Source organism: Myotis myotis, unplaced genomic scaffold (genome assembly GCF_014108235.1).
Source record: "Myotis myotis isolate mMyoMyo1 unplaced genomic scaffold, mMyoMyo1.p scaffold_m19_p_10, whole genome shotgun sequence".
NCBI classification, from domain to species: Eukaryota; Metazoa; Chordata; class Mammalia; order Chiroptera; family Vespertilionidae; genus Myotis; species Myotis myotis.
Window position 1 is genome coordinate 10,349,456 of NW_023416314.1, and position 26,365 is coordinate 10,375,820.

General features: G+C 41.5%; 1 protein-coding gene across 5 annotated transcripts; it reads right to left on the reverse strand.

Moving 5' to 3' along the window:
- KBTBD3 (kelch repeat and BTB domain containing 3) lies at window positions 1–26,309 on the reverse strand. Of its 5 annotated transcripts, XM_036324450.1 has the most exons (4): window positions 26,123–26,288; window positions 25,722–25,876; window positions 5,084–5,329; window positions 1–3,263 (listed from the first exon to the last, which is right to left on the reverse strand). In XM_036324450.1, exons 3-4 carry the CDS (start codon window positions 5,302–5,304, stop codon window positions 1,661–1,663), a joined length of 1,824 nt encoding a protein of 607 aa, XP_036180343.1. In that variant the 5' UTR covers window positions 5,305–5,329; window positions 25,722–25,876; window positions 26,123–26,288; the 3' UTR covers window positions 1–1,660. The 5 variants fall into 5 exon arrangements, 4 of the variants coding, with proteins under 4 accessions (XP_036180343.1, XP_036180344.1, XP_036180345.1 ...); XM_036324451.1 differs by lacking the exon at window positions 25,722–25,876; XM_036324452.1 differs by lacking the exons at window positions 25,722–25,876; window positions 26,123–26,288 and adding an exon at window positions 16,642–16,703.
- Window positions 26,310–26,365: the final 56 nt, after the last annotated feature.

Consider the following 26,365-nt stretch of genomic DNA (forward strand, 5'->3'; position numbering starts at 1 on the left):
GAGAGAGAGAGAGAGAGAGAGGAGCCAACTAAGGAAGGCAGGGAAGAAGGCCACCAATTCTACAGAATACTTCCTATCTGATTAGGGCCAGTCCCTGGTTTTGTAATTGCATGATAATGTGTTCTAATACCCTATTCTATTTTGAAAAACACATTTGAACTTATGATTGTATACATTTATATGATAAAAGAACCTTCACTTAGGTATATTTCTACTTTGGAACATACTTCTAAAGAATATGGACATTTACAACAGATTAACATTTACTAGAGTATGGGAACTACATTGGAGAAATCCAATCCACACATTGCCTGAGATGTAAATAGGGGGTCTTAAAACCTAAAATGCTTATATCTTTTAAACTGATTAAAGAAGCATATCCTTTTGCAAAGCCAGAATCATCCTAGCTGAGAACAAGGATGATGAATACTCTTCCATTGTTTGGGTTAAAGATGATGAAACATCTAAACAGATGTTGGTTGTGAATACTACTATCAATACCAACATTTTCTAAATTTAAATTTTGTTCTTAATTTAGAAAATAATTCACTATGAATAATTTACTAAAGTAACAAACCAACCTGGTGCTTTACACTTGGATATCATCACAGGAAACTCATATGGTACTAATTTAAGTGCTGAAATTCCTATTTGCAACACAAAGTTGGGCATTTAATAGTTTAAGAAATGCAATGATAATGATCCACTTAGCCAGAGGTCCGATTGCCTATATTCTCAATTATGTTGGAACCTGGCAATGATACAGAAAAAGTATCTCAGCATTTCCATCCAAGAATCCAAGAACTTCACACATGTTAAGTAAACTCAGGGCAGTGTAACTTAGAACTAATAATTAAATCAAGAATGTTAATTTATTGAGCTTGAGCCAGAAAATAAGGGAGACATACTGCTAGACATCAACGCCAACTAACACTGAGTTCTAATAGGAACGGCAATTTTAAAAACATTTCAGTAACTGCTGGTAGCATTATGAAAGTATAATATGGTACATTACACTCCTAATGAGGAGTTGAGTCATTAAAAAGTTGAATTATAGAAAATGTTCATGTTCAGTGTACAGTTTAGGATGCTGGGGAAACACATTGCATTTTAGAAAAATTTCTGACCAAATAATGGTGAAAGAAAAAAGTACTTAAAAGAAGCTAACTATGATCAGAAAGGATAGGAATTCAGTAACTCTTAAACCTGTAGTAACAGGGTAGGATTCTCACCTTTGTAATTTATTTTTCAGTTCATAAAATATAGTGTACATAATTCATTTTTACTACCTAAAGAGATTTCTCCCATTTACATAGTACAAATCTGTGAACTTTGTTTTTACTATTTGATTTGTTTCTGTGTTTCACTGTTAAAAATTAAAACATTCAAGCCTAGAGTTTTATTTACAGAAGACAATACAAGTATTCTGGATTCTCCAAGATTAAATTATATTCAGTATAGTTTTTGGTAAAATGCATTTTATATTTTAAGTTTCTGGGAACTGCTAATTCTTACACAGTGTACATTCACAGTAATTCTCTAATAGAAGGTAAATTTTAATTTAAGATGTATAGACCTTTTTTACCGACTGTTATTTAACAAACCTCCCCTAGGTTTCTAGAACCGGAAGAGTTTTACAATGTCTAAGCACACACTACTTTTAGAAATGGTTAGAAAACCAGGGGTCCCGGTATTTGTTAAACCGAATCACCTGGCAGTAAAACTCAGTTAAGGCTCTTGGCATCGGGGACACTTCCTCCCACTCGGACCTGCTGCTGTGGTAGACTTGCACTTCATCTGTGACTTCATCGGGTGCGTAGTCACCACCTAATATGTAAATTTTATCCTCAATTCCAACAGCACCTGCATTAAAGCCTGCACATTCAAAAGATCCTTCACCCTTCCAGACACAAGTATCGGGACAAAAACTGTAAACCTTGTAGGTGGAAAGGTCACATATATACAGTGTGCAGTTTACCGGGACAGCTTTAATTAGTGTGGCATGAAAAAATTGCCCGAACTCTGCTACTAATTCAGACCACTGATCAGTTGTAGCGTTGTATCTAAAAAAGCAATCAAGCGATGGGTTAAAGGCATCTGTAATCTCTACCTCTGATCCAAGCACATAAATTACATTTTGGCATGCACTTGCTTCGGGGTAGTATATGCCCCTGGGTAACGGGCTAACAGACATCCATTCTTTGGAAAGAGGGTTGTAAGATTCAACGTCTAGGAGACTTTTAATGTCCTGAGATCCCGCCGTCTTTCCACCTATGACAAACAACCTATTAAGAGCCATAACCGATGTATGCATGGTTCTGGGTGTTTTCATGGTTGATACTGGGCAGAAATCATTTTTGATTGGACAATAGCACCAGGTTTGATCAGTGGCGTCATGATATGACTCTGCAATATGAAGCCGAACTGTTCGACAACACGGCCCCTTGCAACCACCTGTCAAGAATATTTTTTCTCCGTAACTTGCCAGACTAGATCCGGGCAAATCAATCAGGTGTGATTGTGGCAGTATTTTCCACGAATCAGTTTTGATATTATAGCAAAATGTATGTTGATTTTCGCCATTTTCCTCAGTTTTGTGAACAAAGATGTATTTTTCAGTTGTGGATGGTCGCGCATCAGGGAAAAGTCCACCAGAACCTTGCACACATTTAATTGCATCCATGACTATGTCAAAACAGTTGGTGTTTTTGAGTAAACACTCTTCACTAAGCAGACAGTCTTGAAGTGTCTCCTCAGGTAATTGATGTAATCTTACTTTTTTAATCAAATAAGGCAGATGCTTTTGCCTTGCTTCTAAGTTATATTTAGTCCAATTCAGGACAACTTTCAGGACAGTTTCTTCTTCAGGAACATCTAATTCATCCGATTCCAGACATTTCTGCACTACTCCAAAATTCATCTCTAAGAAATCACTGGATTTAAATAACAAGGAAAAGTGATGTTGTACAAAGTATAATGCATGATCAAACAAACGGGGAGAGCCATAGCTATCTGATATAGATAATAACTGTAAACAATTGACAATATTAATACTTTTTATTAAGAAGTCACTGCAGGCTTTGGATAGGAAGGGAACTTGAAAAAACGATGACACCTGGAAGAACATTTCCACATTATCATCTGTTATCTTTGTTTTTCCAGTATAGGCATAATCAAGAAAGGCTTTTACTGCTTCGGCGGACAAATTGGTAATGGTAACACTCCCACCATCTCTTTCTTTCATGTTTACTTCAAACATAGCCCTGCAAAAATAAAAAACATAGAAGTAAACAGAAATAATCTACTCCATGAAAATTTTCAGTATTACCTTGAAAAGATTTCCTTTAACCTTAAGTTGATTTAAAATATATTTCAAAGCATCGTAATAAATTAGTTTAAAATTTGAATGGATACATACAATACTATTTATCTAGTATTGTAAAACAGATGTATTACATAACTCCCATATTGCACAATATTCATTATAACTGAGCTACAGCAACTAATCCAAAGAAGGCTATAAAAAGATTCAAATTTTGTATACTGATTTGATGTTCTTATGTATTATTCATAAAATCTCTCTCTTATGACTTAATTTGTTTATTTATGGGTTGGTTAATCAGTGCCAACTCTGCAGGTAACAACTAAAATTATTTAAGGTGCATAATGCTTCTGCGGTTAGCATTTAAAAGTCTCTTTCAAAATGAATTTGTGATTTGGCAGTACTGAGACCTATGAAAGAGGGAATACAGTGAGATATCAGATGTTGCAAGTGCATCTGCCTGTCTGGGGGAAAATCCACCAAATAAGATAAACACACATCTAAAAGGACACATTTCATACAGCACTTGAGGAAAAAGGGAAAGTGATTTCAAAAAATGAAACAGTAACCAGGCCCCACACCTACGGTCACCTATGGGATAAATGGTAGAGCTGGGATTTAGATTTAGGGCATGAGTATTAAGAGGCCAAGTGCTGCAGCACTGTACTGTACAGCTTCCTCTGATGAAGAGGTGACATGAGGATAAGGGAGCAGAACAGAACTACTTGGAAGAAAAACTGGATTGGGATAGAGGGGAAGAAACTGGTGGAACCTGAGCGTGACAGAGCATAAGAACAGTTAGGGCTCCAGGGAAGTATAAAGAAAAATAACAGAAGTTATCTGAGAAAAGAACTGGGAAAACAAACAAAAAACAGATGAAAACATACAGTGTAGTTAGGCAAACAGCTAAGAGTTGTATTTTTGTCTTAAATTTTACTCTTACATTGTTTGTTTATTAGAGATTTAAAACCTGTTTACTTCAAAAAAAAATTGCTTCAAAATTGAACATAATGTAAAAGGTTGCAATGAGCACTTCAGTTTATTGCTTCAAACTTGAACATAATGTAAAAGGTTGCAATGAGCACTTCAGTTTATTGCAGCGTGACTGGGACGGCTGAAGTCCAGGATGCCACCAAGAGGCCTCACAGGGTCATGTGTTTGACCCCAACCCTTGCAGAATTCCCAATGTGAACAGTGGGTTCTTACAGTGCCATGACTAAGACACTCCTTGTAAGATGATCTACATGGGAACCAACTTATATTCAGAAGGCTGCCCAAACTGGAACAAGCTGGGTCCCCTTCAGAAATACTTCTAGAGGAACTTCTCACTACTATAGTGAAATCCTCTGGGTTGGAGTCCCTCCCTTCCCAATAATCCATTGATACAATCAATATGTGACTGAAATGTGGTTTCCTCTCAGGCTCCTCATTTTCTTTGAACTTGGCTTCCATTTTGGACGAATCTGTTCTTTCCTCTTTTTCTAAAGGATACAGTGCAGGGATCCCCTACATAAAATGACTGCAGATGGAAACAATTTCCCGCTGAACATTTTAAGGGACTAATGTTCTATAAAACATCACAAAAGATAGTCCTAAATTTTCATGCTCAAAAAGAATTAGTTAATCTAGGCTCTAATGGGCTCTTTTCAAGAAATAAGAATCATTGTTGCATGCTCCTGTGGATGGAGAGTTGAGGAGAGTTTAAAAAGCTAACTTAATTATCCATATCATAAAATCTGAGGCATACACAAGGTAAAATACCTGAAAAAGTCACTGCACGCTGCTAACACACAACGATGACATGGGATTATTTCATCTTTCATGATTATTTTGAAATCATAAAAGACATTTTGTTCTCTAAAATTCTGTAGTACACTCAAGATTTTCTGTCCATGATCTTCTGACACAAGTAAGTTGTTTGTTTTCTCAGATGGAATTCCATTACATGAGCTTCGTTGATTGAAAGCATATGAATTATCCATAGCCAATTTCTATTTGTACTTAGAACTGAAATGAAAAGAAAAATCACTGAAGTAGAGTCCCAACAAAATTTTCAGATCAAAATTTGCCCTCTTATCAATTATAAAAAATGCGCACTAAGAACAATGACAAAATAGTAATCCTTGTTCTAAACATTTGTTTTCATGACACTTAAAAATAAATTCCTTTTAAATTTGTATAAATGTGTTCACTGGAATAAAAAGTATATTATTAAGGGATACAGTTCAAGATATATAAATGTGTTAAGCAGCACAATTTATAAATTGTATAAATAGCTTATATAGAATCTCACTACCTGACTGGTCTTGTTTTATGTAAGAGCCATTGTTTATATAATCATTTGGGTATATACCCAACACATCCCTCTCCCCGCCCACTCATTTTCTTCTGGTCACAAAGCAGATGTTAAAATATTGATTTTGATTCTGGAACAAATAAGTTGTTTGATTCTGACACAAGTAAGCAGAATTCCCAATGTAAACAGTGGGTTCTTACAGTCATGACCAAGACACTCCTTGCAGCTATATGCCTTTTGACTTTTAAAAGACAACTGATGGGGGGGGGGGGGGATCTCTGTTAAATTGTATTAACTATTTATGGCCTTTGCTAAGAAAGAAAAAGGCAAGCATTGATCCAAGTTGGCTTATTTGAAAGCAGAAAGAAAAAACAAATAACTTTATTTTAAAGGCCTTTTAACCATGAGGTCAGAAATCTTGGATAGTTGAAGGCCAGATAACTGTGACTATCCCAAACTGCAAAGTCAGTGCTCAGCATGAAAGTTGACACCACCAAAAGCAAGGCAGTAGGAAAAAAAAAATAAAGATGACCAGGAATGAGAGTAGGCAAAGAAATATAGAGCCTCGATTTCTTAGGATATTTCTGTTTTGGTTATCTATTGCTTTGCAAATCACCCCAAAATTTAGTGGCTTAAGACAAAAAACTTGTAATCTCTTATGGTTCTGTGGGATTAGCTGAAGCTTCTTGCTCGGGGGTTTGCATATGGTTAGAGTCAGGTGGCAGCTCTGGCTGAATCATCTTGTTACTGGGAAGGGGATCGAGCCCTTGGTGGGTCTCCTAGGACCCACCAGTAGTGTGTGGGTTCTTGACTTAGTGCAGGAAAAATTTCACATGAGTCCAGGTGGCTATGTGGGAACATTTATTAAAGCTGGGACAGTAGCCGAAACCGGTTTGGCTCAGTGGATAGAGCGTCAGCCTGTGGACTGAAAGGTCCCAGGTTCGATTCCGGTTAAGGGCATGTACCTGGGTTGCGGGCATATCCCCAGTAGGAGATGTGCAGGAGGCAGCTGATCGATGTTTCTCTCTCATCGATGTTTCTAACTCTCTATCTCTCTCCCTTCCTCTCTGTAAAATATCAATAAAATATATTTAAAAAAAAGCTGGGACAGTAGAACAAGAAAGGGCTTTGCATGGAAGCAGCAACAGGAGAGCCTAGGCTGGGCTGCCCTAGCTCACTGGGAAGGCAGAGAAAAGGGGGCCTTGGGAACAGGTTCAGGGGTGAGCCTGGGAGGAGCTGCTGCTGCCTATTGCTCCCCTGGTTGCAAGTCTCATGGGGTCCTTTACGGTTTAGAATACGCCTGCCTGTGGGGGAATAAGAGAGGGAAGAAGCAAAGGGGATGGGGGGGCTGCTCCCCACAGGGAGTGCGCAAGCTGGGGCCTTTGCCTTGAGGCTTTTCTCTCTCTCTTGTGGGTGGGAATCTTAGTAGAGGTCTCTGGGAAGGGTTTCGGCAGATTATTCATCAGTTTTCTAGGTGTGCTCCTTCAGGGTCATGGTCTCCACTGATTGGTCAGTGTCAGGGCAGGGGGTCCTTAGTCATTGCAGCTGGTCCTACTTTTGCCCACCTGGTTTTCCTGCTTTTCTGGACTTGGAGCTGAAATACAACTGAGGCCTAATGTTATCTCTAGGGAGGTGACTTTCTGTATCTGCGGTCAATTGCTCTGCCAGTTTGTTCAGCTCTCTGTCTATTTCCCTACTCCACTTGTCCTGGCTTACTGGCCTGTCTCAATCCGAAGGCCTGACTGGGTTAGAGGTCCAATATGGCTTCTTCATTCACATGTCTGATGCTTCAAATGGATTGCTAGAACACATGGGGTTCCCTCTCTCTCTGCGATCTCTCCATGTGGATAGCTTATACGTCCCTACATGTGGCAGTCTCATGGTATTTGGACTTCTCACCACCAAGCTGGGGATGTTTCTAGCCTAGATGGAAACCAGACACTAGAGAAGTAGTCTGAATGGTCCTACAGCAGTGATCGGCAAACTGCGGCCCCTTGAGTGTGGCTCTTCCACAAAATACCACGTGCGGGCGCGCACGTACAGTGCAATTGAAACTTCGTGGCCACACTCAAGGGGCCAAAGAGCCGCATGTGGCTCGCGAGCCACAGTTTGCCAACCACTGTCCTACAGCATCAAAGCTCCATTTGAGGACTGAGACAATCTACTGCTGTGGACAGTAACCATGGACCATGTTTAGCTCTTTAAATTAATTAAAAATTAAAAAAAATTAAGTTTCTTAGTTGCTCTAGTGATATTTTAAGTGATCAGTAGCCATATATACTGGTAATGTGATGGTTACTTTTATGTGTCCATTTCACTATTTGGCTATTATTTGTAGGTGAGTCTGCCAGGGTGTTTCTGGATGAGATTATCATTTGAATCAGTAGACTGAATAAAAGCAAATTGCCCTCCTTAATGAGTGGGATTCACCCAATCCACTGAAAGCCTAAAGAAAACAGAAAGGTAGGAAAGAATTATTTCTCTCTGCCTGACTGTCTTTGAGTTGGGACATCAGGCTTCTCTTCGAACTAAGACTCAGATAGACAACAACTTTACTATCAGCTCTCCTGGGTCTCCAGCTTGGTGAGTGAGACTTCTCTACCTTCATAAACATGTAAGCCAAATCCTTATAGTAAATCAATAAATCAATCTATCATCTATCTATCTATCTATCTATCTATCTATCTATCTATCTATCTATCATCTATCCCTCCCTCCAATTGGTTCATTTCTCTGGAGAACCCTCAACTAAGACATGTGGCTAGTGCCTATTATTTTTCATAGCACAAATCAAGTTTCACTGGATAGCTAATGTACTATATTAACACATTGTATGCGGGAAACGTATTTATATGTTTTACGTTGACTGGTAGTAGAGCGCAGGACACGTATTAATATGTTTTTTATAGACTAGCGGTAGAATGCGGGTAACGTGTAAATACGTTTATTTTTATACTTTTTTATTGCTCTAAAGGGATGCTAACATGCAGATATACGAATTCCAAAGGACAAAATTTGGGTCTCTAACGCATACAATGGTGAATTATGTATGTACTTCCAGGTATAACGGTAATCAATCTATTCAACTGCAAAAATGGCCCGCGCCACCTGTTAGTGCGCGATAAAAACTACCTGCAAACAATGTGTTAAGAATAGTATGGATCTGGCTGGTTTTCTCAGTGGTTAGAGCATTGGCCCTCAGACCAAAGGGTCATGGATTTGATTCCTGGTCAAGGGCACATATCTCAGTTGCAGGATTGATCCCTGGCCCCAGTCAGTGTGCGAATGGGAGGCAACCAATCAATGTGACTAAACAGACAACCAAACAAAAAAATGCAGACTTACATACTAACGTATCAATAACTGCAATACATGTAAATCAATAAGTGTAAACAGTCTATACGCACCAATTAAAAGACAGACATTAGCAGCATAGATTGAAAAAAACGAATCAACTTTATATTTCCTACAAGCAGCTCATTCCAAATAGAATTATATAATTAGGTTGAAAGTAAAGGGATGGAAAGAGACAGACTATGCAAGCATTAATTAAAAGAAAACAGGTATGGCTCTACCAAGTAGACTCCAGCAAGGGAAATTATCAGAGACAGAGAGTAACATTACATCATGTCAATCTACCAAGAAGAAAACCTAACGGTGTATGTACCAAACAAAAGAGCTGCAAAATATGTGAAGCAAAAACTGATGGAACTGAAAAGAATAACAGACAAATATACTATTACAGCTGGAAACATTAATACCTCTTTCTAACATTAATCAAGAAGTCAGTAAGTCAGCAGTGATATAGAACTCAATAATACCATCAACCAACACAATCTAATAAATTTTTATAGAAAACTCCACCAAACAACAAAATACATATTATTTTCAAGTGACTGTGGAATATACACCAAGAGTGACAGTATCTTGACCCACAAAACAAACCTCAAATGATTTAAAAGAACTGAAATCACACAGTCTATGTTCTCTGACCACAATGGAATCAAACTAGAAATAGGAAAAAGATAACATAAAATTGTCCACGCTTGGGAACTAAATAACACACTTCTAATTGATCCATGAGTCAGAGAAGGTCTCAAGAGAACGAAAAAAAACAAACAAACCACAAACAATAACACATTAAACTGAATAAAAACGAAAATACAATATATCTAGATGTGTGTGATGTAGCTAAAACAACACAGAGAAAAATTCATAGCACTAAGCACTGACATTAGAAAAGAATAAAGGTCTCAAGTCAATGATATAAGCTCCCATCTCAGGAAACTAGAATAAAAAGCAAATTAAACTCAAGATATGCAGAAGGAAACGTAAAGAGCAAAAATCTATGAAATTGCAAAATTAAGACCACAATGAAATACCACTACTCATCTATTAGAATGGCTAATATGAAGAATTGTGATAACACCAAGTGCTTAAGAGGATGTAGAGACACTGGATCATTCATACATTGCCAGTGGAAACCACTTGACAGTTTCTTAAGAATATGAACACAAGACAGTGATCCCATCTGGCAGGGAACTCGATGCACAGTTTTGCCCGATTTAAGACCTCAAATAACGAGCCTCGCTGGCTTGGGAGCCAGTTATGCTGCCCACTCGGGCAGGGATGCCAATTCTTAGCTGTCTACTGCTGAGTGCAGCCTCCAGTCCCACCTCACCAAGAAACCTGGCCAGGGCACCTGGGAAGCTAAGTAGGCCAGTAGCACGTAAGCAGAGCACCCGACCAGTGATCCTGCTCATCTGCAAAACCCAGCTGGTGACCCCATGTGGCCCGGAAGGTTGGTGCTCAGTTTTGTCTTATTCAGGTTCCCAGCCAGCAAGCCGTATCAACTGTGGCGTCTGTTACACAGACCAGTTTGGGAAGCAAATCTGAAGCTCTGCATAGGGCTGAGAACAGCCTCCAGGCCTATCAAGCCAAGTAGCCTAACCAGAATACCCGGGTAGCTGCATAGCCCAACCTACAGCTCTGCTTACAATGGCACTGGAATAGAGAGCTGAGCCAACATGGCACCACTAAAGGAAAGTAATAAATTCCAATAACTAACCCTAAAGAAAAGGAGATTTATGAACTGTCTGCGAAGAATTCAGAATAATCCTCTTACAAATGTTTACTGAACTACAAGAAAACACAGACAGTTAAATAAAACTAGAGGCCTGGTGCAGGGCTTTATGCCCCAATGGGGTCCCTTGGAGCAGCCTGCGGGGATTGGAACGAAACCAGCAGTCCCACACCGCCTGCCGCTCCTGCTCATCCAGGCCCCCCTGCGCCTGCAGTCGCTTGGTAGGCTCGCTGCCACTTCGCTGTGGTCTCCGGGCTGCAGCAGCCAGCCGTGAGCCTGGCATCTGGCGCCCATTGGTCAGCTGAGCGGCGCTTCCACTGTGGGAGTGCACTGACCACCAGGGGGCAGCTCCTGCATTGAGCATCTACCCCCTGGTGGTCAATGTGCATCATAGCAACTGGTCGACCAGTCATTCAGTTGTTCAGTCATTTGGTCACTTAGGCTTTTATATACATAGATGAGCAAAATAATGTATGAACAAAATGAGAATTTCAACAAAGAATTAAAAATTATTAAAAAATACCCAGCAATCAAGGGGGGAAAAAAGGAGACATATGTACTACTCTTAGTAATAGTTTAAGCAATAAAACAATATTAAAAAAAATACCCAGCAATTTTAAAGTTGAAATATATGACTGGCCTGAAGAATTCATTGGAGAGTTTAAACATCAGACTCAGTCAAGCAGAAGAATCAGTTTACAAGAATCAGTTTACTAGGAGGAGGAGCACAGAGGAAAATAAAAAATGAAAAAGTGAAGAAAGCATATGGGACTCATAGGATACCATCCAAAGAATAATATGTGCATTATGAAAATGCTGGAAGGAAGATAAAGAGGAAAGGACAGAAAGCATTTGTAAAGCAATAATAGCTGAAAACTTCCCAAACCTGGAGCGAGACATGGACATCCAGAGTCATGAGGCCCAAAGGATGCCAAAGAGTGCTACACAGAGACACATCATAATGACATTGTCAAAAGTCAAAGACAGAATGATACTGAAAGAAGCAGAAAAGTAAAACATCACATACAACCCTCCCCCTCGACACCACACCCCCAATAGACTATGGGCAGAAATTCTGCAGACCAGTAGAGAATGAGGTGATATATTTAAAATATTGAAAGAATAAAATTATCAGCTAAGAATACTATACCTGGCAAAGCTGCTTCTCAGAAAAAATGAGAAGTAAAAGCTTTCCCCAAAAAACAAAAGCTGAGGTACCACTCTACCTGCCTTACAAAAAATACTAAAGTAAGTTCCTCAAGCAGAAATAGGATGCTAACTAAAATCATGAGAATGTATGAATGTTAAGTGTAACACTAACTGGTAATGGTAAATATACAGTCAAAGTCAAATTTCTAATACTATAATGGTGCTAAATAACTGAATGACAACTTGAGTTTAAAAGTTAAAAAACAAACATATTAAAAATAACTATAAATACAATAATTTGTTACTGAATACACAATATAAAACTGATATAAATTGAAACATCAATAACCTAAAATATACTAGGGGAGGGAGGGAGCAAAAATGTCCAGTTTGTATGTTAGCAAAATTAAGTTATCAGCTTAAAGGGTGTTACATTTTATGTAAGTCTCATGGTAACCAATAAGGAAAAACCTGTAGTAATTACACAAAATATTGTGATTCAGATGTCTAAGAATAATGCTACAAAAAGTCATCAAATCACAAAGAAGACAGAAAGATAAAGAAACAAGAAACAAAGGATATACAAAACTGTCAGAACACAATTAACAACATGGCAATAGCAAGATTTTACCTAACAATAATTACTTTAAATGTAAATAGATTAAAGTCTCCAATCAAAAGAAAGAATGGCTGAATGGATAAAACACAAAATCCAGCCCTAGCCAGTTTGAATCAGTGGATAGAGCATCAGTCTGCGAACTGAAGGGTCCCAGGTTCGATTTCTGGCCAAGTGCACATGCCTGAGTTGCTGGCTTGATCCCCAGTGGGGAGAGTGCAGGAGGCAACCGATTGATGATTCTCCCTCATCATTGATGTTTCTATCTGTCTATCCCTCTCCCTTCCTCTCTGAAATCGATAAAAATACTAAAAACAAAACAAAACACGAAATCCAACAATAAGCTGCCAACATAAAACTCACTTTGGCAATAGACACACACAGAATGAGAGTAAAGATGTAGAGAAAGATATTTTAAACAAATGGTCATTAAAAGAAAGCAAGGGGTAGTTGTACTTATAACAAAAAAAATGGATTTTAAGCTAAAAATAGTCAAAAGAGACAAAGATAATAATGGGGTCAATCCATCAAGAAGATATAAAAATTATAAATATTCATACACCCAACATCAGAGCATCAAAATATATAAAGCAAATATTAACGGAACTATCAGGAGGTAGAAACAGCAAAACAGTAATAATTGGGGACTTTAATACCCCACTTTCAACATGGATAGATCATCCAGACAGAAAATCAATAAGGAAACAGAGGATTTGAACAGCATTATAGACCAAAGAGAACTAACAGATGTTTACAGAACATTCTGTCCAACAAAAGCAGAATGATTCTTCTCAAGCATAAACAGAACATTTTCTAGAATAGAGACATATGTTAGGCCACAGAGTAAGTCTTAGCAAATTTCAGAAGACTAAAACCATATCAACTCTGTTTTCTAGCCATAATCATATGAAACTAGAAATCAGTAACAGGAGGAAAATTAGAAAATTGGCAAATATTTGGAAATTAAACAACACATTCTTGAACAATCAATGTATCAAAGAAGCAATTAAGTAGGAAATAAAAAGTATCTTGAGACAAATGAAAGTGAAATTACAACATACCAAAACTTATGAAATGAAGCAAAAGCAGTTCTAAGAGGAAAATTTATAGCAATAAATGCATAAATCAAGAAAAGGCTCTCAACTAAAACAAATTAATTTTACATCTCAAGGAGCGAGGAAAAGTAAGAAAATAATAAAGATTAGAGCAGAAATAAATGAAATAGGGAAAAAAATAATAAGATTGACAAAACCAAGACATAGTTCTTTGAATGGATGACAAAACTGTACATAAACTAACCAGAGAGAGAGGGAGAGGTGGAGAGATCACAAATGCATAAAATTATAAATAAAAGAAGAGACATTAAAATTGGTATCACAGAAATACAAAGGATCATAAGAAACTATTATGAACATTTATCATCATCACACCAGATTACCGAGATCAGGGGTCCTCAAACTATGGCCCGCGGGCCACATGCAAATACAAATATTGTATTTGTTCCCATTTTGTTTTTTTACTTCAAAATAAGGTATGTGCAGTGTGCATAGGAATTTGTTCATAGTTTTTTTTTAAAACTATAGTCCGGCCCTCCAACAGTCTGAGGGACAGTGAACTGGCCCCCTGTTTAAAAAGTTTGAGGACCCCTGACCTAGATGAACTGGATAAATTCCTAGAAACAACCTCCCAATTCTGACTCATGAAGAAATAGAAAATCTGACCAATTACTATAAGATTGAATGAATAATCAGAAACCTTCCAACAAAGAAAAGTCCAAGAGCAGATGGATTGATGGGTAAAATTCACCAAACACTTAATAAAAAAGAATTAAGGCCAATCCTTCTCAAACATTTCCAAAACAACTGAAGAGTTAGGAACACATAAACTCATTTTACAAGGCCATCATTACTGTGATACCAAGCCACATAAAGCCATTACATAAAACTAGAAGCAAATCCCTAATAAATATAGATGCAAAAAAAAAATCTCAACAAAATATAAGCAGGCCAAATTCAACAGCATATTATAAAAAGATTATATTCCATGATTCATCCCTGGTATGCAACTTACACAAAACAGTAAATGTGATTCATTACATCCTATATAATAAAAGCCTAATATGCAAATTGTCCCCTTGACTGGGAGTTTGACCAGGAGTTTGACCAGGCGACAGGTGGCCAGGGGAAGGGAGGCACCCCGGCCAGCAGCCGGCAGCCACTAGGGACCCTACCTGTGCACGAAGTTCGTGCACTGGGCCTCCAGTTAATTATAAGATATAAATCATACAATCACTCAATAGATCCAGAAAAGGTATTTGAAAATTCAATCTCTATTCATAAAAATTCTCAACAAACTAGACCTAGAGGTTATTATGTTAAGCAAAATAAGCCAGTAAGAGAAAGACAAATATCACATGATCTTACTTATATGTGGAATCTAAGGAACAAAATAAACTGACAAACTAAATAGATCCAGAGGCATAGAAGCATGCAACAGGCTAAGGAACCTTGGAGAGAAGGGGAGAGGTGGGCAGTAAGAGATTAACCAAATAACTTATATGCACATATGCATTGCCCGTGGCCACAGACAATAGTGCTGTGAAGGAAAGCCTAAAGTGGGACAGGAACCAGATGGAGGAGCAATGGGGGGAAAAGGAGGGACATTTACAATACTCTCAATAATAAAGACCCAAAAAAATCTCAACACAATAATAAAGGCAAACTATTACAAGCCCACAGCTAACATCATACTCAATTGTGCCAAGCTGAAGGCTTTTTCTCTAATATTGGGCTTAAGAAAAAGGGTGCCCACTCTCACCACTATTCAACATAGTGTGCAAGTTCTAGCCAGAGTAATCAGGCAAGAAAATAAATAAAAGGCATCAGAAGTGGAAAGGAAGTCAAACTGTCTTTTTTACAGATGTCATGATTTTCTATATAGAAAGGCCTAAGGACTCCACCAAAAAAAGTGTTAGAACTAATAAATGAATTCAGTAAAGTGGCAGGATACAAAATTAACATACAAAAATTAGTAGTACTAACAACAAATTATCTAAAAATGAAATAATAATAACACTCCAATTACAATAGCATCAAAACCGATAAAATACACAGGAATAAATTTAACCAAGTAGGTGAAAGATTTATACACTGAAAACTAAAAGACACTGATTAAAGAACTTAAATAAATGGAAAGATAACCCGTGTTCATGGATCAGAAGAATTAATATTGTTAAAATGCCCACACTACCCAAAGCCATCAGTAGATTCAACGCAATCCCTATCGAGATTTCCAAGGCATGCACTGGCCCAGTAGGTTGGAGTGTCTGAAGACCAAAAAGGGTTTCAGGTTTGATCCCGGCCAGGGCACGTATAGGAGGAAACCAAAAGATGTCTCTCTCTCTCTCTCAAATCAATTAAAAAAGAAAAAAAGATTTCCAAGGCATTTTTCACAAAAAAGAAAAAACAATCCTAAAATTCATATGGAACTGAAGACTCTAAATAGCCAAAACAATCCAGAGAAAAAAACCAACATCAGACACATCACATTTCCTAATTGTAAACTATATCACAAGGGTATAGTAATCAAAGCCATATGATACTGGCATAAAAACAGACACATAGACTAATGGAAAAGAATCGAAAGCTCAGAAGTAAACATACAGAGTCAACTAATATTTGACAGGAAGCCACAAATACTCAATGGAGGGAAAACACTTTCTTTAGTAAATAATGCTGGGAAATTGGATATTTACATGCAAAAGAAGTGAAATTAGACCTCTATCTCATACCACTCACAAAAATTAACTCAAAATCAATTAAAGATGTAAATGTAACACCTGAAACCATAAAACTCTTAGAAGAAAAATAGAGAATATGCTCCTTGCCATTAGTAATAGCAATGATTTTTTTGGACCTAACACCTAAAGTCAGGCAACAAAAACAAAAATAACCAATGACATTACATCAAAGTAAGAAGCTTCTGCACAGTAAAAGAAACAGTCAACAAAATAAAAAGGCAACCTATAAAATGGAAGGAAATATTCTGCAATCACATATCTAAGGTGTTACAATCCAAAATATATAATATACAGCCCTTGCTGGTTGTTCAGTGGTTAGAGTGTCGGCCCACGGACTGAAGGGTCTTGGATTAGATTCCTGGTCAAGGGCACATACCTGGGTTGTAGGTTCCTTCCCCATTCCTGTTTGGGGTGCATGCAGAAGGCAATCAGTCAATGTGTCTCGCTCACATCGGTATTTCTCTCTTTCTCTCCCCATCTCCCCTCCCTTCCACTCTCTCTGAAAATCAATTGAAAAAATATCCTCAGGTGAGGATTAACAACAATAACAACAACAACTCAGCAGCACAAAAACTCCAACTAATCCAATTAAAATGGGCAGTCGTCCTTGCTGGTTTGGCTCAGTGGATATAGAGTGTCAGCCTGTAGACTGAAGGGTTCCAGGTTCAATTCTAATCAGGGGCACATGCCTGGACTGTGGGGTCGAACCCCAAGAGGGGGGCATGCAGGAGGCAGTTGATCAATGATTCTTTTCATCATTGATGTTTCTATTTCTCTCTCCCTCTCCCTCCTCTCTCAAATCAATAAAAATTTAAAAAATAAAAAATAAATAAATAAAAATGGGCAGCCGGGCTGGCATGCCTCAGGGGTTGAGCATTAACCTATAAACCAGGGGGTCATGGTTTGATTCTTGGTTGGGGCCCAGTCAGGGCACATGCCAGGGTTGCAGACTCAATCCCAAAAATTTATAGATGATTTTTTTATAGCAGCTTTAAACTGAAAAGCAACCAAAATGTTGCTCAATAGAGAAATGAGTATACAACCATGGTACATCCATACCATGGAATATACTCATCCTTAAAAAGGAATAAATTATTTATATAACAACTTAGATCAATGGTTCTCAACCTTCAGGCCCTTTAAATACAGTTCCTCATGTTGTGACCCAACCATAAAATTATTTTCATTACTACTTCATAACTGTTGTTGCTACTGTTATGAATCGTAATATAAATATCTGATATGCAGGATGGTCTTAGGCGACCCCTGTGAAAGGGTTGTTCGAAACCCAAAGGGGTCGCGACCCACAGGTTGAGAACCACTGACTTAGATGACTTTTAAGGTCGTTATGATGAGTAAAAAAGGTCAATCTCTAGAAGTCGCATACCATATGATTCCATATCTATAATATTCTTGAAATGACAAAATTAGAGACATGGAATACAGATTAGTGGTTTCCAGGGATTGAGATTATGGTTCGCAATCCTCAGCTGTGACTGAGGAAGATGAGGAGATGGGTATGCACAAGGTGAGGGTGGGGGGTGAGGTAGGCATAAGACCTTTGTAGTAATCGTAACTTGATTGTGGTGGTAGTTACAGGAATCTATCTACACATGTGATAAAACGACAGAACTATATGTACAAATAACAAATTCCTGGTTTTGATTTTGGTCAAATAATTTATATAAGTTATAACCACTGAAGAAACTGAGTGAAGGATACATGTGATCATTCTATACTATCTTTATAAATTCCTGTATCTGCAATGTTTCAAAATAAAAATTGAAAGAAAAATACAATAAAATATAAATTCAGTTCAGAAACTATTTTGATATCCCAGTTTTGTTCTAATTTAAAATACTTAGAAAATGCAAAGAAAACATTGTTTTTTGGTATCCATATGTGGTTCCTCAGTTTTTAAAAACAAGTTGAATGTAAAACAAAACAGCTGAAAGGTACCCAAACCTGAAACTTTCAAAAGGATAAAAACTGTATTTCTTGCGTAGTGGCACAAATCTTGAGAATATTAATTTTAAGAAGCCCATACAGCCCTGGCCTGTGTGGCTCAGTTGGTTGGAGCATCACTCCATGTGCCAAAAGATTGTGGGTTCAATTCCCAGTCAGGGCACATACCTAGTTGCTGGTTTGATCCCTGTCAGGGCGTGTAGGGGAGCCTATAGATGCTTGTCTCTCATATTGATGCTTCTCTCTCTCTCTCTCCCTTCCTCTCTAAAAAACAAATAAATAAAATCTCATATGTAGCTATTCACTTGTATAAAGTTGCTAAAAGTTAAAGCCTTTCATATATATCCTAATGACAAATCTAAAAAAGCTGAAATTTTTATTTCTTTTTTTTTTTTTTGATGTTTTGAACACACGAATGGGATTATTTTATTATATCAAATTTTCTCAAATTTTAAATTCATTTGATGTCTTCAAAATAAAATATAACTTAATATAGCATTTAAAAATAGCAATGCCGTTTCTGTTACTGAAGTTATTTAAGCACATACATTCATTCGATGGGATTTTAACACAAATCAGCAGAGACCTGGTTTTATTTTTAAGTGACTCAAGGGCCATTCAGTGACTGGCGCCAAGGGCTCCGTGCCCCTCTCATCCGGGAGGCCCTTCCTGGCCCCACAGAACTGGAGTTCCATGGGCGCAGCGTCGGGAGAGCTCCTCGCTGGGCACAGGCTTCAGGGGCTGCCCTGGGCTGAGGCGCCGCCATGGCTTCCCTGGAACCGTCATTGCTGGTGCCCTTCAGGCCACGAGTGAAGGTGAAGTGCGGAGTGGCCATAACCTCCCGTGTTCCCGTCAGAGAACTGACCTGGTAGGTGGTCAGGCCCATGGCTGTCCCCGCATCTCCCTGCAATCCTGTCCTGGTCAGAACCGTGTGGCTGTGGGGGGTCCCAGTCTGACATGGGGGGGCGGGGCGCTGGGAAACTCTGGATCCACACGGGCTCGAGGAAGGCCCGGGCTCCATCACACTCTGCAGGGAGCAGCGGGCCTGGCGAGGTGAGGATGGCGGGAACCCCGACCTCAGAAGGCGGCTCCCTACGCAGCTGGTGCCCGCATAGCGGGGGCCCCGCCGGGAGGACCAAGCCCGGCCCGTCCTGCCCTGCCTGGCCCTGGCCACCTTCTGGGGGCGGAACGGACCACCTGCAATGGGCGCTGCTCCCCCGCGGGGCTGGCTTCTGAGGCCCCAGCACGGACTCCTCACCGCGGGCTTAGCCGCTCCAGGGCCGCCCCGCCGCCCTCTGTGCTCCAGCCCATGCCTGCCTCGCGCTTCCTGAGGCCATGAGCACTGGAACACCACCATCTTCCAGAAGCAGGGACTCCAACTTCCGGCAGGGGTGGGATTTCCTAAGGAGAGAAGGCTGAAATTTTTATTTCTTATATTTGGTTTGAGTAAAGGTCCTAAATCAGTGATGGCGAACCTTTTGAGCTCGGTGTGTCAGCATTTTGAAAAACCCTAACTTAAATCTGGTGCCGTGTCACATATAGAAATTTTTTGATATTTGAAACCATAGTAAAACAAAGATCTATATTTTTGATATTTATTTTATATATTTAAATGCCATTTAACAAAGAAAAATCAACCAAAAAAATAAGTTCGCATGTCATCTCTGACACGTGTGTCATAGGTTCACCATCACTGTCCTAAACGGCTCATCAGTTACTAGTGACTTCTTTTTTTTTTTTTTAATATATTTTATTGATATTTCACAGAGAGGAAGGGAGAGAGACAGAGAGTCAGAAACATCGATGAGAGAGAAACATCAACCAGCTGCCTCCTGCACATCTCCCACTGGGGATGTGCCCACAACCCAGGCACATGCCCCCGACCGGAATCGAACCCGGGACCCTTCAGTCCACAGGCCGACGTTCTATCCAATGAGCCAAACCGGTTTTGGCACTAGTGACTTCTATTGAGGCTCTCTGAGGGTTTGGCTTGCCCATCTGCCAAGTGGACACACCAATCACACTGTACTATTGTAATGCTTAATTGATATCATGAATATTAAATACTAGGGGCCCGGTGCACGAAATTTGTGCACTGGGTGTGTGTGGGGGGGCGGGGGGGAGTGTCCCTCAGCCCAGCCTGCCCCCTCTCACATACTGGGAGCCCTCAGGCGTTGACCCCCATTACCCTCCAATTGCAGCATCGGCCCCTTGCCCAGGCCTGACGCCTCTGACCCAGGCTTCAGGCCTGGGCAAGGGGACCATCATATCCCCCCAATCCCCGGCTCCGCCCCCCACCCAGGCCTGACGCCTCAGCCAGAGGAGTTGACCCTCATCACCCTCCGATCACCAGTCACCGGATCGGCCCCTTGACCAAGCCTGAGGCCTCCGGAAGAGGTGTCAGGCCTGGGCAGGGGACCCCCAGCTCCCCGCGGTTGCAGGCTCCGCCCCTGCCCAGGCTTAACGCCTCTGGCCTAGGCGTCCGGCCCGGGCAGCGGGGACCCACAGCTGCAGTGGCCCCGCGATCGTGGGCTTCGCTTTAGGCCCAGGCAAGGGACCCCTAGCTCCTGGGACTGCCAGCTTTGACCGTGTCCAGCTCCCATCGCTGGCTCCACCCCTACTTCCTGCTATCACTGTCCAGGGCGGAAAAGGCGCCTGATTCTCCGATCATGGCTGAGGGGCGGGGCAAAGGCAGCCCCAGGGCCGCCTTTGCCCTGCCCCCCAGCTCTTAGCTCCCCCCTGGGTTTCCGATCACTGTCAGTGGCAGGGGGCTTCTTCCTGCTTTCCCTTTCGCCTCCTTGCATTGTGCCTACATATGCAAATTAACCGCCATCTTGTTGGCAGTTAACTGCCAATCTTAGTTGGCAGTTAACTGCCAATCTTAGTTGGCAGTTAATTTGCATATAGCCCTGATTAGCCAATGAAAAGGGTAGCGTCGTACACCAATTACCATTTTTCTCTTTTATTAGTGTAGATTGTCAAGTGGTATACAAAGATTAATGGTTAAAATCAATAATAGCATGCACTTACCCAGTAACATTAATTCTGGGAAAAATATCTGTAAGGCATTTTTCCCTTCCAAACATTCTGCAAATTCAATATCATATTTCATTAATTTTGACACTTTTTCCCACATTTAACATATCTAAAATTGATAGGTATCTTAAAATCACTTTTGCTCAGGGAGCAGTCATCATATTTGTAACTATGTGTACATGCCTCTAAGTGTGAAGAATGGGTATCAGCATCTTAAAGAAAACCCTGGAGATAGATAATAATGGATACTCATTTAAGAAATGATACATCATTGCCAAACCGGTTTGGCTCAGTGGATAGAGCGTCAGCCTGCGGACTGAAGGGTCCCAGGTTCGATTCCGGTCAAGGGCATGTACCTTGGTTGCGGGCACATCCCCAGTGGAAGGTGTGCAGGAGGCAGCTGGTCGATGTTTCTCTCTGATCGATGTTTCTAACTCTCTATCCCTCTCCCTTCTTCTCTGTAAAAAAATCAATAAAAATATATTAAAAAAAAAAAAAGAAATGATACACCATTAATGTTCATAACAGAGAACGGTATGTGGTAAAATATGGACATCAAGAAAGTGAATTAGAAGAGTTAAAGACTCTGAATGTGAAGAAGTTTTAAGAGCATCTCAACTAATTTTGCTTATATATATTTTTTATATATGTACTAGGGGGATACATAATTTTTTTAGAAAAGGACTTTGATTTCATTGGTCCCCCCAGTGATATTAGTTTGGTCACTGATGTTTTAATAAAGAGCATGATTTCTGGCCTATTCTATTCCATATTTGTTATAGAGTGCTAACTACATTGCCAGGTATCAAAGTAGGCACTAGAGATAGCATCTTATATAATAAAGAGGTAATATGCAAATTAACCCTCACGCCATCACACGATAGCTGTGCCCACAGCAGAGGCAGGGTTCCTGTAACACAAGATGACTGTGCCCACAGCGGAGGTGGGGTTCCCGTAATGAGCCATAACAAGCGATCAGCAGGGACCTGAGGCTGTGTAGCGCCGCGCCGGGCGGGGGTTGGGGGGAAGGAGGGACTTCAGGCCATGCCCCCTGCCCAGTGGGGCTTGACGGGGGACTTCAAAGCACCCCCCCACCCCAGTCTGGATCAGGGGACCTCAGGCCGCACCCCCCGCCCAGCAGGGCTTGATGGGGACCTCAGGCCACATCCCCCACCCCGGCGCCAGGCCAGGGGACCTCAGGCTGTGCTCCCAGCCCAGCGGGGCTTGACGGAGGACCTCAAGATGCACACCCCACCCTGGCCCAGGAGACCTAAGGCCACACCCCCACCTGGCAGGGCTTGATGGGGGACCTCAGGCTGTCCCCCCCCCCGCCTGGCAGGGTTTGACGGGAGACCTCAGGCCATGCCCCCCGCCTGGCGGGGCTTGACAGGGAACCTCAAGGCATGTCCCCCACCCTGGCCCGGGCCAGGGGACCTGAGGGTGCACCCCCACCGACATGCACCGGGGGACCTGAGGCTGTGCCCCCCATCTGGTGGGGCTTAACGGGGATGGGGCCGGCTGGGTCTGGATCTCGCCTAATGGGTGTGGGGCTGGCCAGGTCTGGGTCTCATGTGATTTTTAGGCAGACGTGGGTGGGCGGGGATTGACTCTGGGTCCCACGGCAGGCCCCAGACTCTGACAGGAGGAAGATTTTCATATACATTTTACTAATTTTCTTTCATATCTGACACTTCTATTATAGAAAAAGGGCAAATAGCAATATTAAAATATTTCCTCTAATTAATTCCCTTTTAATGTGCACGAACTTCGTGCACCAGGCTACTAGTGGAGAATAAAGTCAGATTTGATCCCTGGTTTCTTGGTATTTAGTATCTAGTGAAAAAGACTGACAAATTATAAATTATTATAAATACTGTGAAGAAACACCTGAGAAAAGGAAATAAAAATGAACACTGTGAGGGAAAGTATTCAATTTCATATAAAAATGGTAACAGTGAACACTTACATAGTGTTACTATGTGTCAGGCTGTGTAGTCCATACTTTATATACTCTTTAATCTTCTAAACCACTATTGTCCCCATTTTATACACAGGGAAAAGGAAGCTTTGAGAATTTAACTAAATTGCCCAAGATGATGAAGCACATAAATAGGGAGCTGGCTTGTAAACTCACAGTCTGATCCCAGGTCCTTGTTTTCATCCACTACAACATTAGGGAGAGAGAGTCTTTCTGAGAAAAGTGTCATTTAAGTTTACACCTGAATGATGAGAAGGTAAGGGGCTGCTGAACAAAATGTGTATAAAGCCCTAAAGTGGGAAAGGGTCCCAAGAAAACAAGGCGCTTACAAGCATCAAATCCTGTCTTACAGCAAGGTGTAGGGGACAGGATTATAAAGGGGAAGGGGCTACGGTGAGGCTGGGGGTCTGCAGACGTCAGCTTTTGTAACTAGTCATCAAGGGGGCGAGATGACTTGATAAGATGATGTTTTGGCTCTTGGTGGGTCCGTCTGACCCTGCTTATCGGTTCTGCTTGCTGGATTCACAGCTGAGTCACCTCCCTAATCACTTCACACAGCCCTTGAAAAGGAAACTTTAAGAAAAACTTACCCTCCTATCCTCCTATATAATAAAAGGGTAATATGCAAATAGACTGACCAGCACAACGACCGGTCGTTATGACGTGCACTGACCTCCAGGGGGCAGATGCTCAATGCAGGAGCTGCCCCCTGGTGGTCAATGCGATCAGTCAGAAGCCGGGCTGACATCCCCCGAGGGCTCCTGGACTGCGAAAGGGCGCAGGGATCTTCCCCTGCCCTTTCCCCCCATCCCCCCAGTAAACAAATGTGTTCACATATAAAAAACTTAACCCCTTATTCACATAAGTATATGTCCTAAGATTTAAAATGATTATTTCTCAGATTAATGCAGGTGCCCTATCTATTAGATTATAAGTCACCCCTATCACTTTCATCACTGGGATATAGTTAACAAGAGCTAGGAGATAGGTGAGATAGGACTCCAGAAGGCCAGTGCTACCTCATGCAGGATCCCATAAGCCACAAGAACCTGAAATTTTATTCTAAGTGCAACTGGAATCACAGAAGATTTTGAACTGAACAGTGACAGAATCTGATTTATATTTTTAAATATCATTCTTGCTGATGTTTGAAGAATGAATTTTAAGAAGGTAAGAGAAATCGAGTCCAAGTTACTCATTTATTCAACAAATTTAAAAAGTTTAGGGAGTAGCTAATATGGTGGCTAGCTCTATCCAAGGTACTGCAAATGCAGCAAAAACAATACAAAGTCCTGCACTCTGGAATAAACTTTAGAGTGGTACACACACACCTCTCTTTACGTTACATCAACAATTTCTTCCACTCTACTGGACATTTTCCATAAGTGTACAAATTTTAGTACCTTCCATCTTTAAATAAACATCAAACAAAACTATATCCTTTGACCTTTTATTCCCCTCTAGCTATCATCCCTTTTGTTACACCCTAATTGAGAAAAACTTCTTTAATGAACAATCTATAGTGCCCTGGCTGGTTTGGCTCAATGGATAGAGCATCGGCCTATGGATTGAAGGGTCCTGGGTTCGATTACGGTCAAGGGCACATGTACGGGGGTGCGGATTCTGTCCCCAGTAGGGGGGTGTGCAGGAGGCAGCCTATCAATGATTCTCTCTCTTCACTGATGTTTCTACCTCTCTCCCTCCCTCACCCTTCCTCTCTGAAATCAATAAAAACAAAAAACAGTCTCTAGTTCTTCACCTCCAGTTAGCAGAAACCCCTATAATCAAGGTCCTCTCTTTCACTGCACGAAATCATGTATTAGTAAGTAGAATGCCTTATACTCTACATATCTTTATATTTTTTCTTACTGTAGCATTTTTGTACATGCCTTATCTTATCTGCTTTGCCAGACTGTAAACTCTGGAAGATGGTAAGCAGACCTTAAATATCACACATTGCCACGGACTTTTATCGTAAACTCATCTATCAAGTGAGGAATTCATTTTATAGCTCTTTGCAGACTTGTGTATGTGTGTGTTCAAAAGCCCATTTATCTGCAAAGTATTGAAGGGGGCTCATGATACCACGAAAAGCTAATGGAACAGGCATCGATGCAAACAGAACACAACCCGCGTGAAAGAGTACGATTGTGTTCATTCCTATTGCTGTCCTTTTATTGGCGTTTCTTGGCAACCGAAGGCAGAAGAGCATCTGATTCCCACCGTGTGTGTAGCATTGAACCAACCAGAGTCAGGCATTGGCATTCATCTGCAGAGATCACCTTTCCCCTGGACCCGTCCCCGGGAGGGGCTTTGGTCACTAGGGCTGTCCTAGGAGTCACCGACAGTCTACCTGGAACAACTGTGGGAGCAGAGACATCAGCAAAAATAACTGAGCAGAGACAGTAGCTCGGAAGGGCTGCTGCAGTTATTTAACTCGGCTCTGCGGCTTTTAGAGCAAGGACCTGTGGACCCACCGGTGCCTCAGCGAGAGAATCCTCAGTTTTCTCCCCCGGGGTTTGGTCCAGGCTTGGCAATCGCAGAGCAGCCTGAGTCACTTGATGGTGAGAACAAAGGGTCAACAGCAGCCCAGCGGCTCGGGCTCGGGGGCAGCCTCGGCCCCACTGGGCTCCTGGGGGCAGAAGAGTCCTAGGTGAGCGGAGGGGTCCAACCAAGGGGGTGGGGGCTGGGGGAGGAGGGCAAGTCCAACCGGCACCAGGCAGTCCCTTCCCAGACGCGGGAACCTCTCCCGGCCCCGAACGCGAAGGAGCGGTAGAGGCAGCCGTGGCCAGGGGGATCCTCTCTCCTGTGGGCCCCGGGGGGTCTCCTGGAATAAGACGCCAACACCCCACTCGGTCCGACCCCAGGGCTCACCCACCTGCAACCGCGGCATCCGAAGTCTCCACCCCGGTCCCTCTGCCTCCGGAGGGCTGGCTGCGATTGGCTTGCGCCGCTGTCCCGTTAGCTCTTTCCCGGGTGTGAGTGGCATCACTCGCCGGCTCCTGGCCTTGGTCCCGCCTTCCGCTCGCGCCGAAGCCCCGCCCCGTGACGTCACACGCTGCCGCAGAGCGCAGGGGCGGGTCTCCGTCTCCTCCCCGCCGCGGCGCTGGGGGCGGGGCAG

What these genes read in the sequence shown, in the direction of transcription:
- KBTBD3 (XM_036324451.1), bottom strand. Translation starts at nt 5,304, where the DNA reads ATGGATAATTCATATGCTTTCAATCAACGAAGCTCATGTAATGGAATT. An exon ending in GCGTGCAGTGACTTTTTCAG is followed by an intron (nt 3,264 to 5,083) that starts GTATTTTACCTT and finishes TTATTTTTGCAG; the next exon opens with GGCTATGTTTGAAGTAAACA.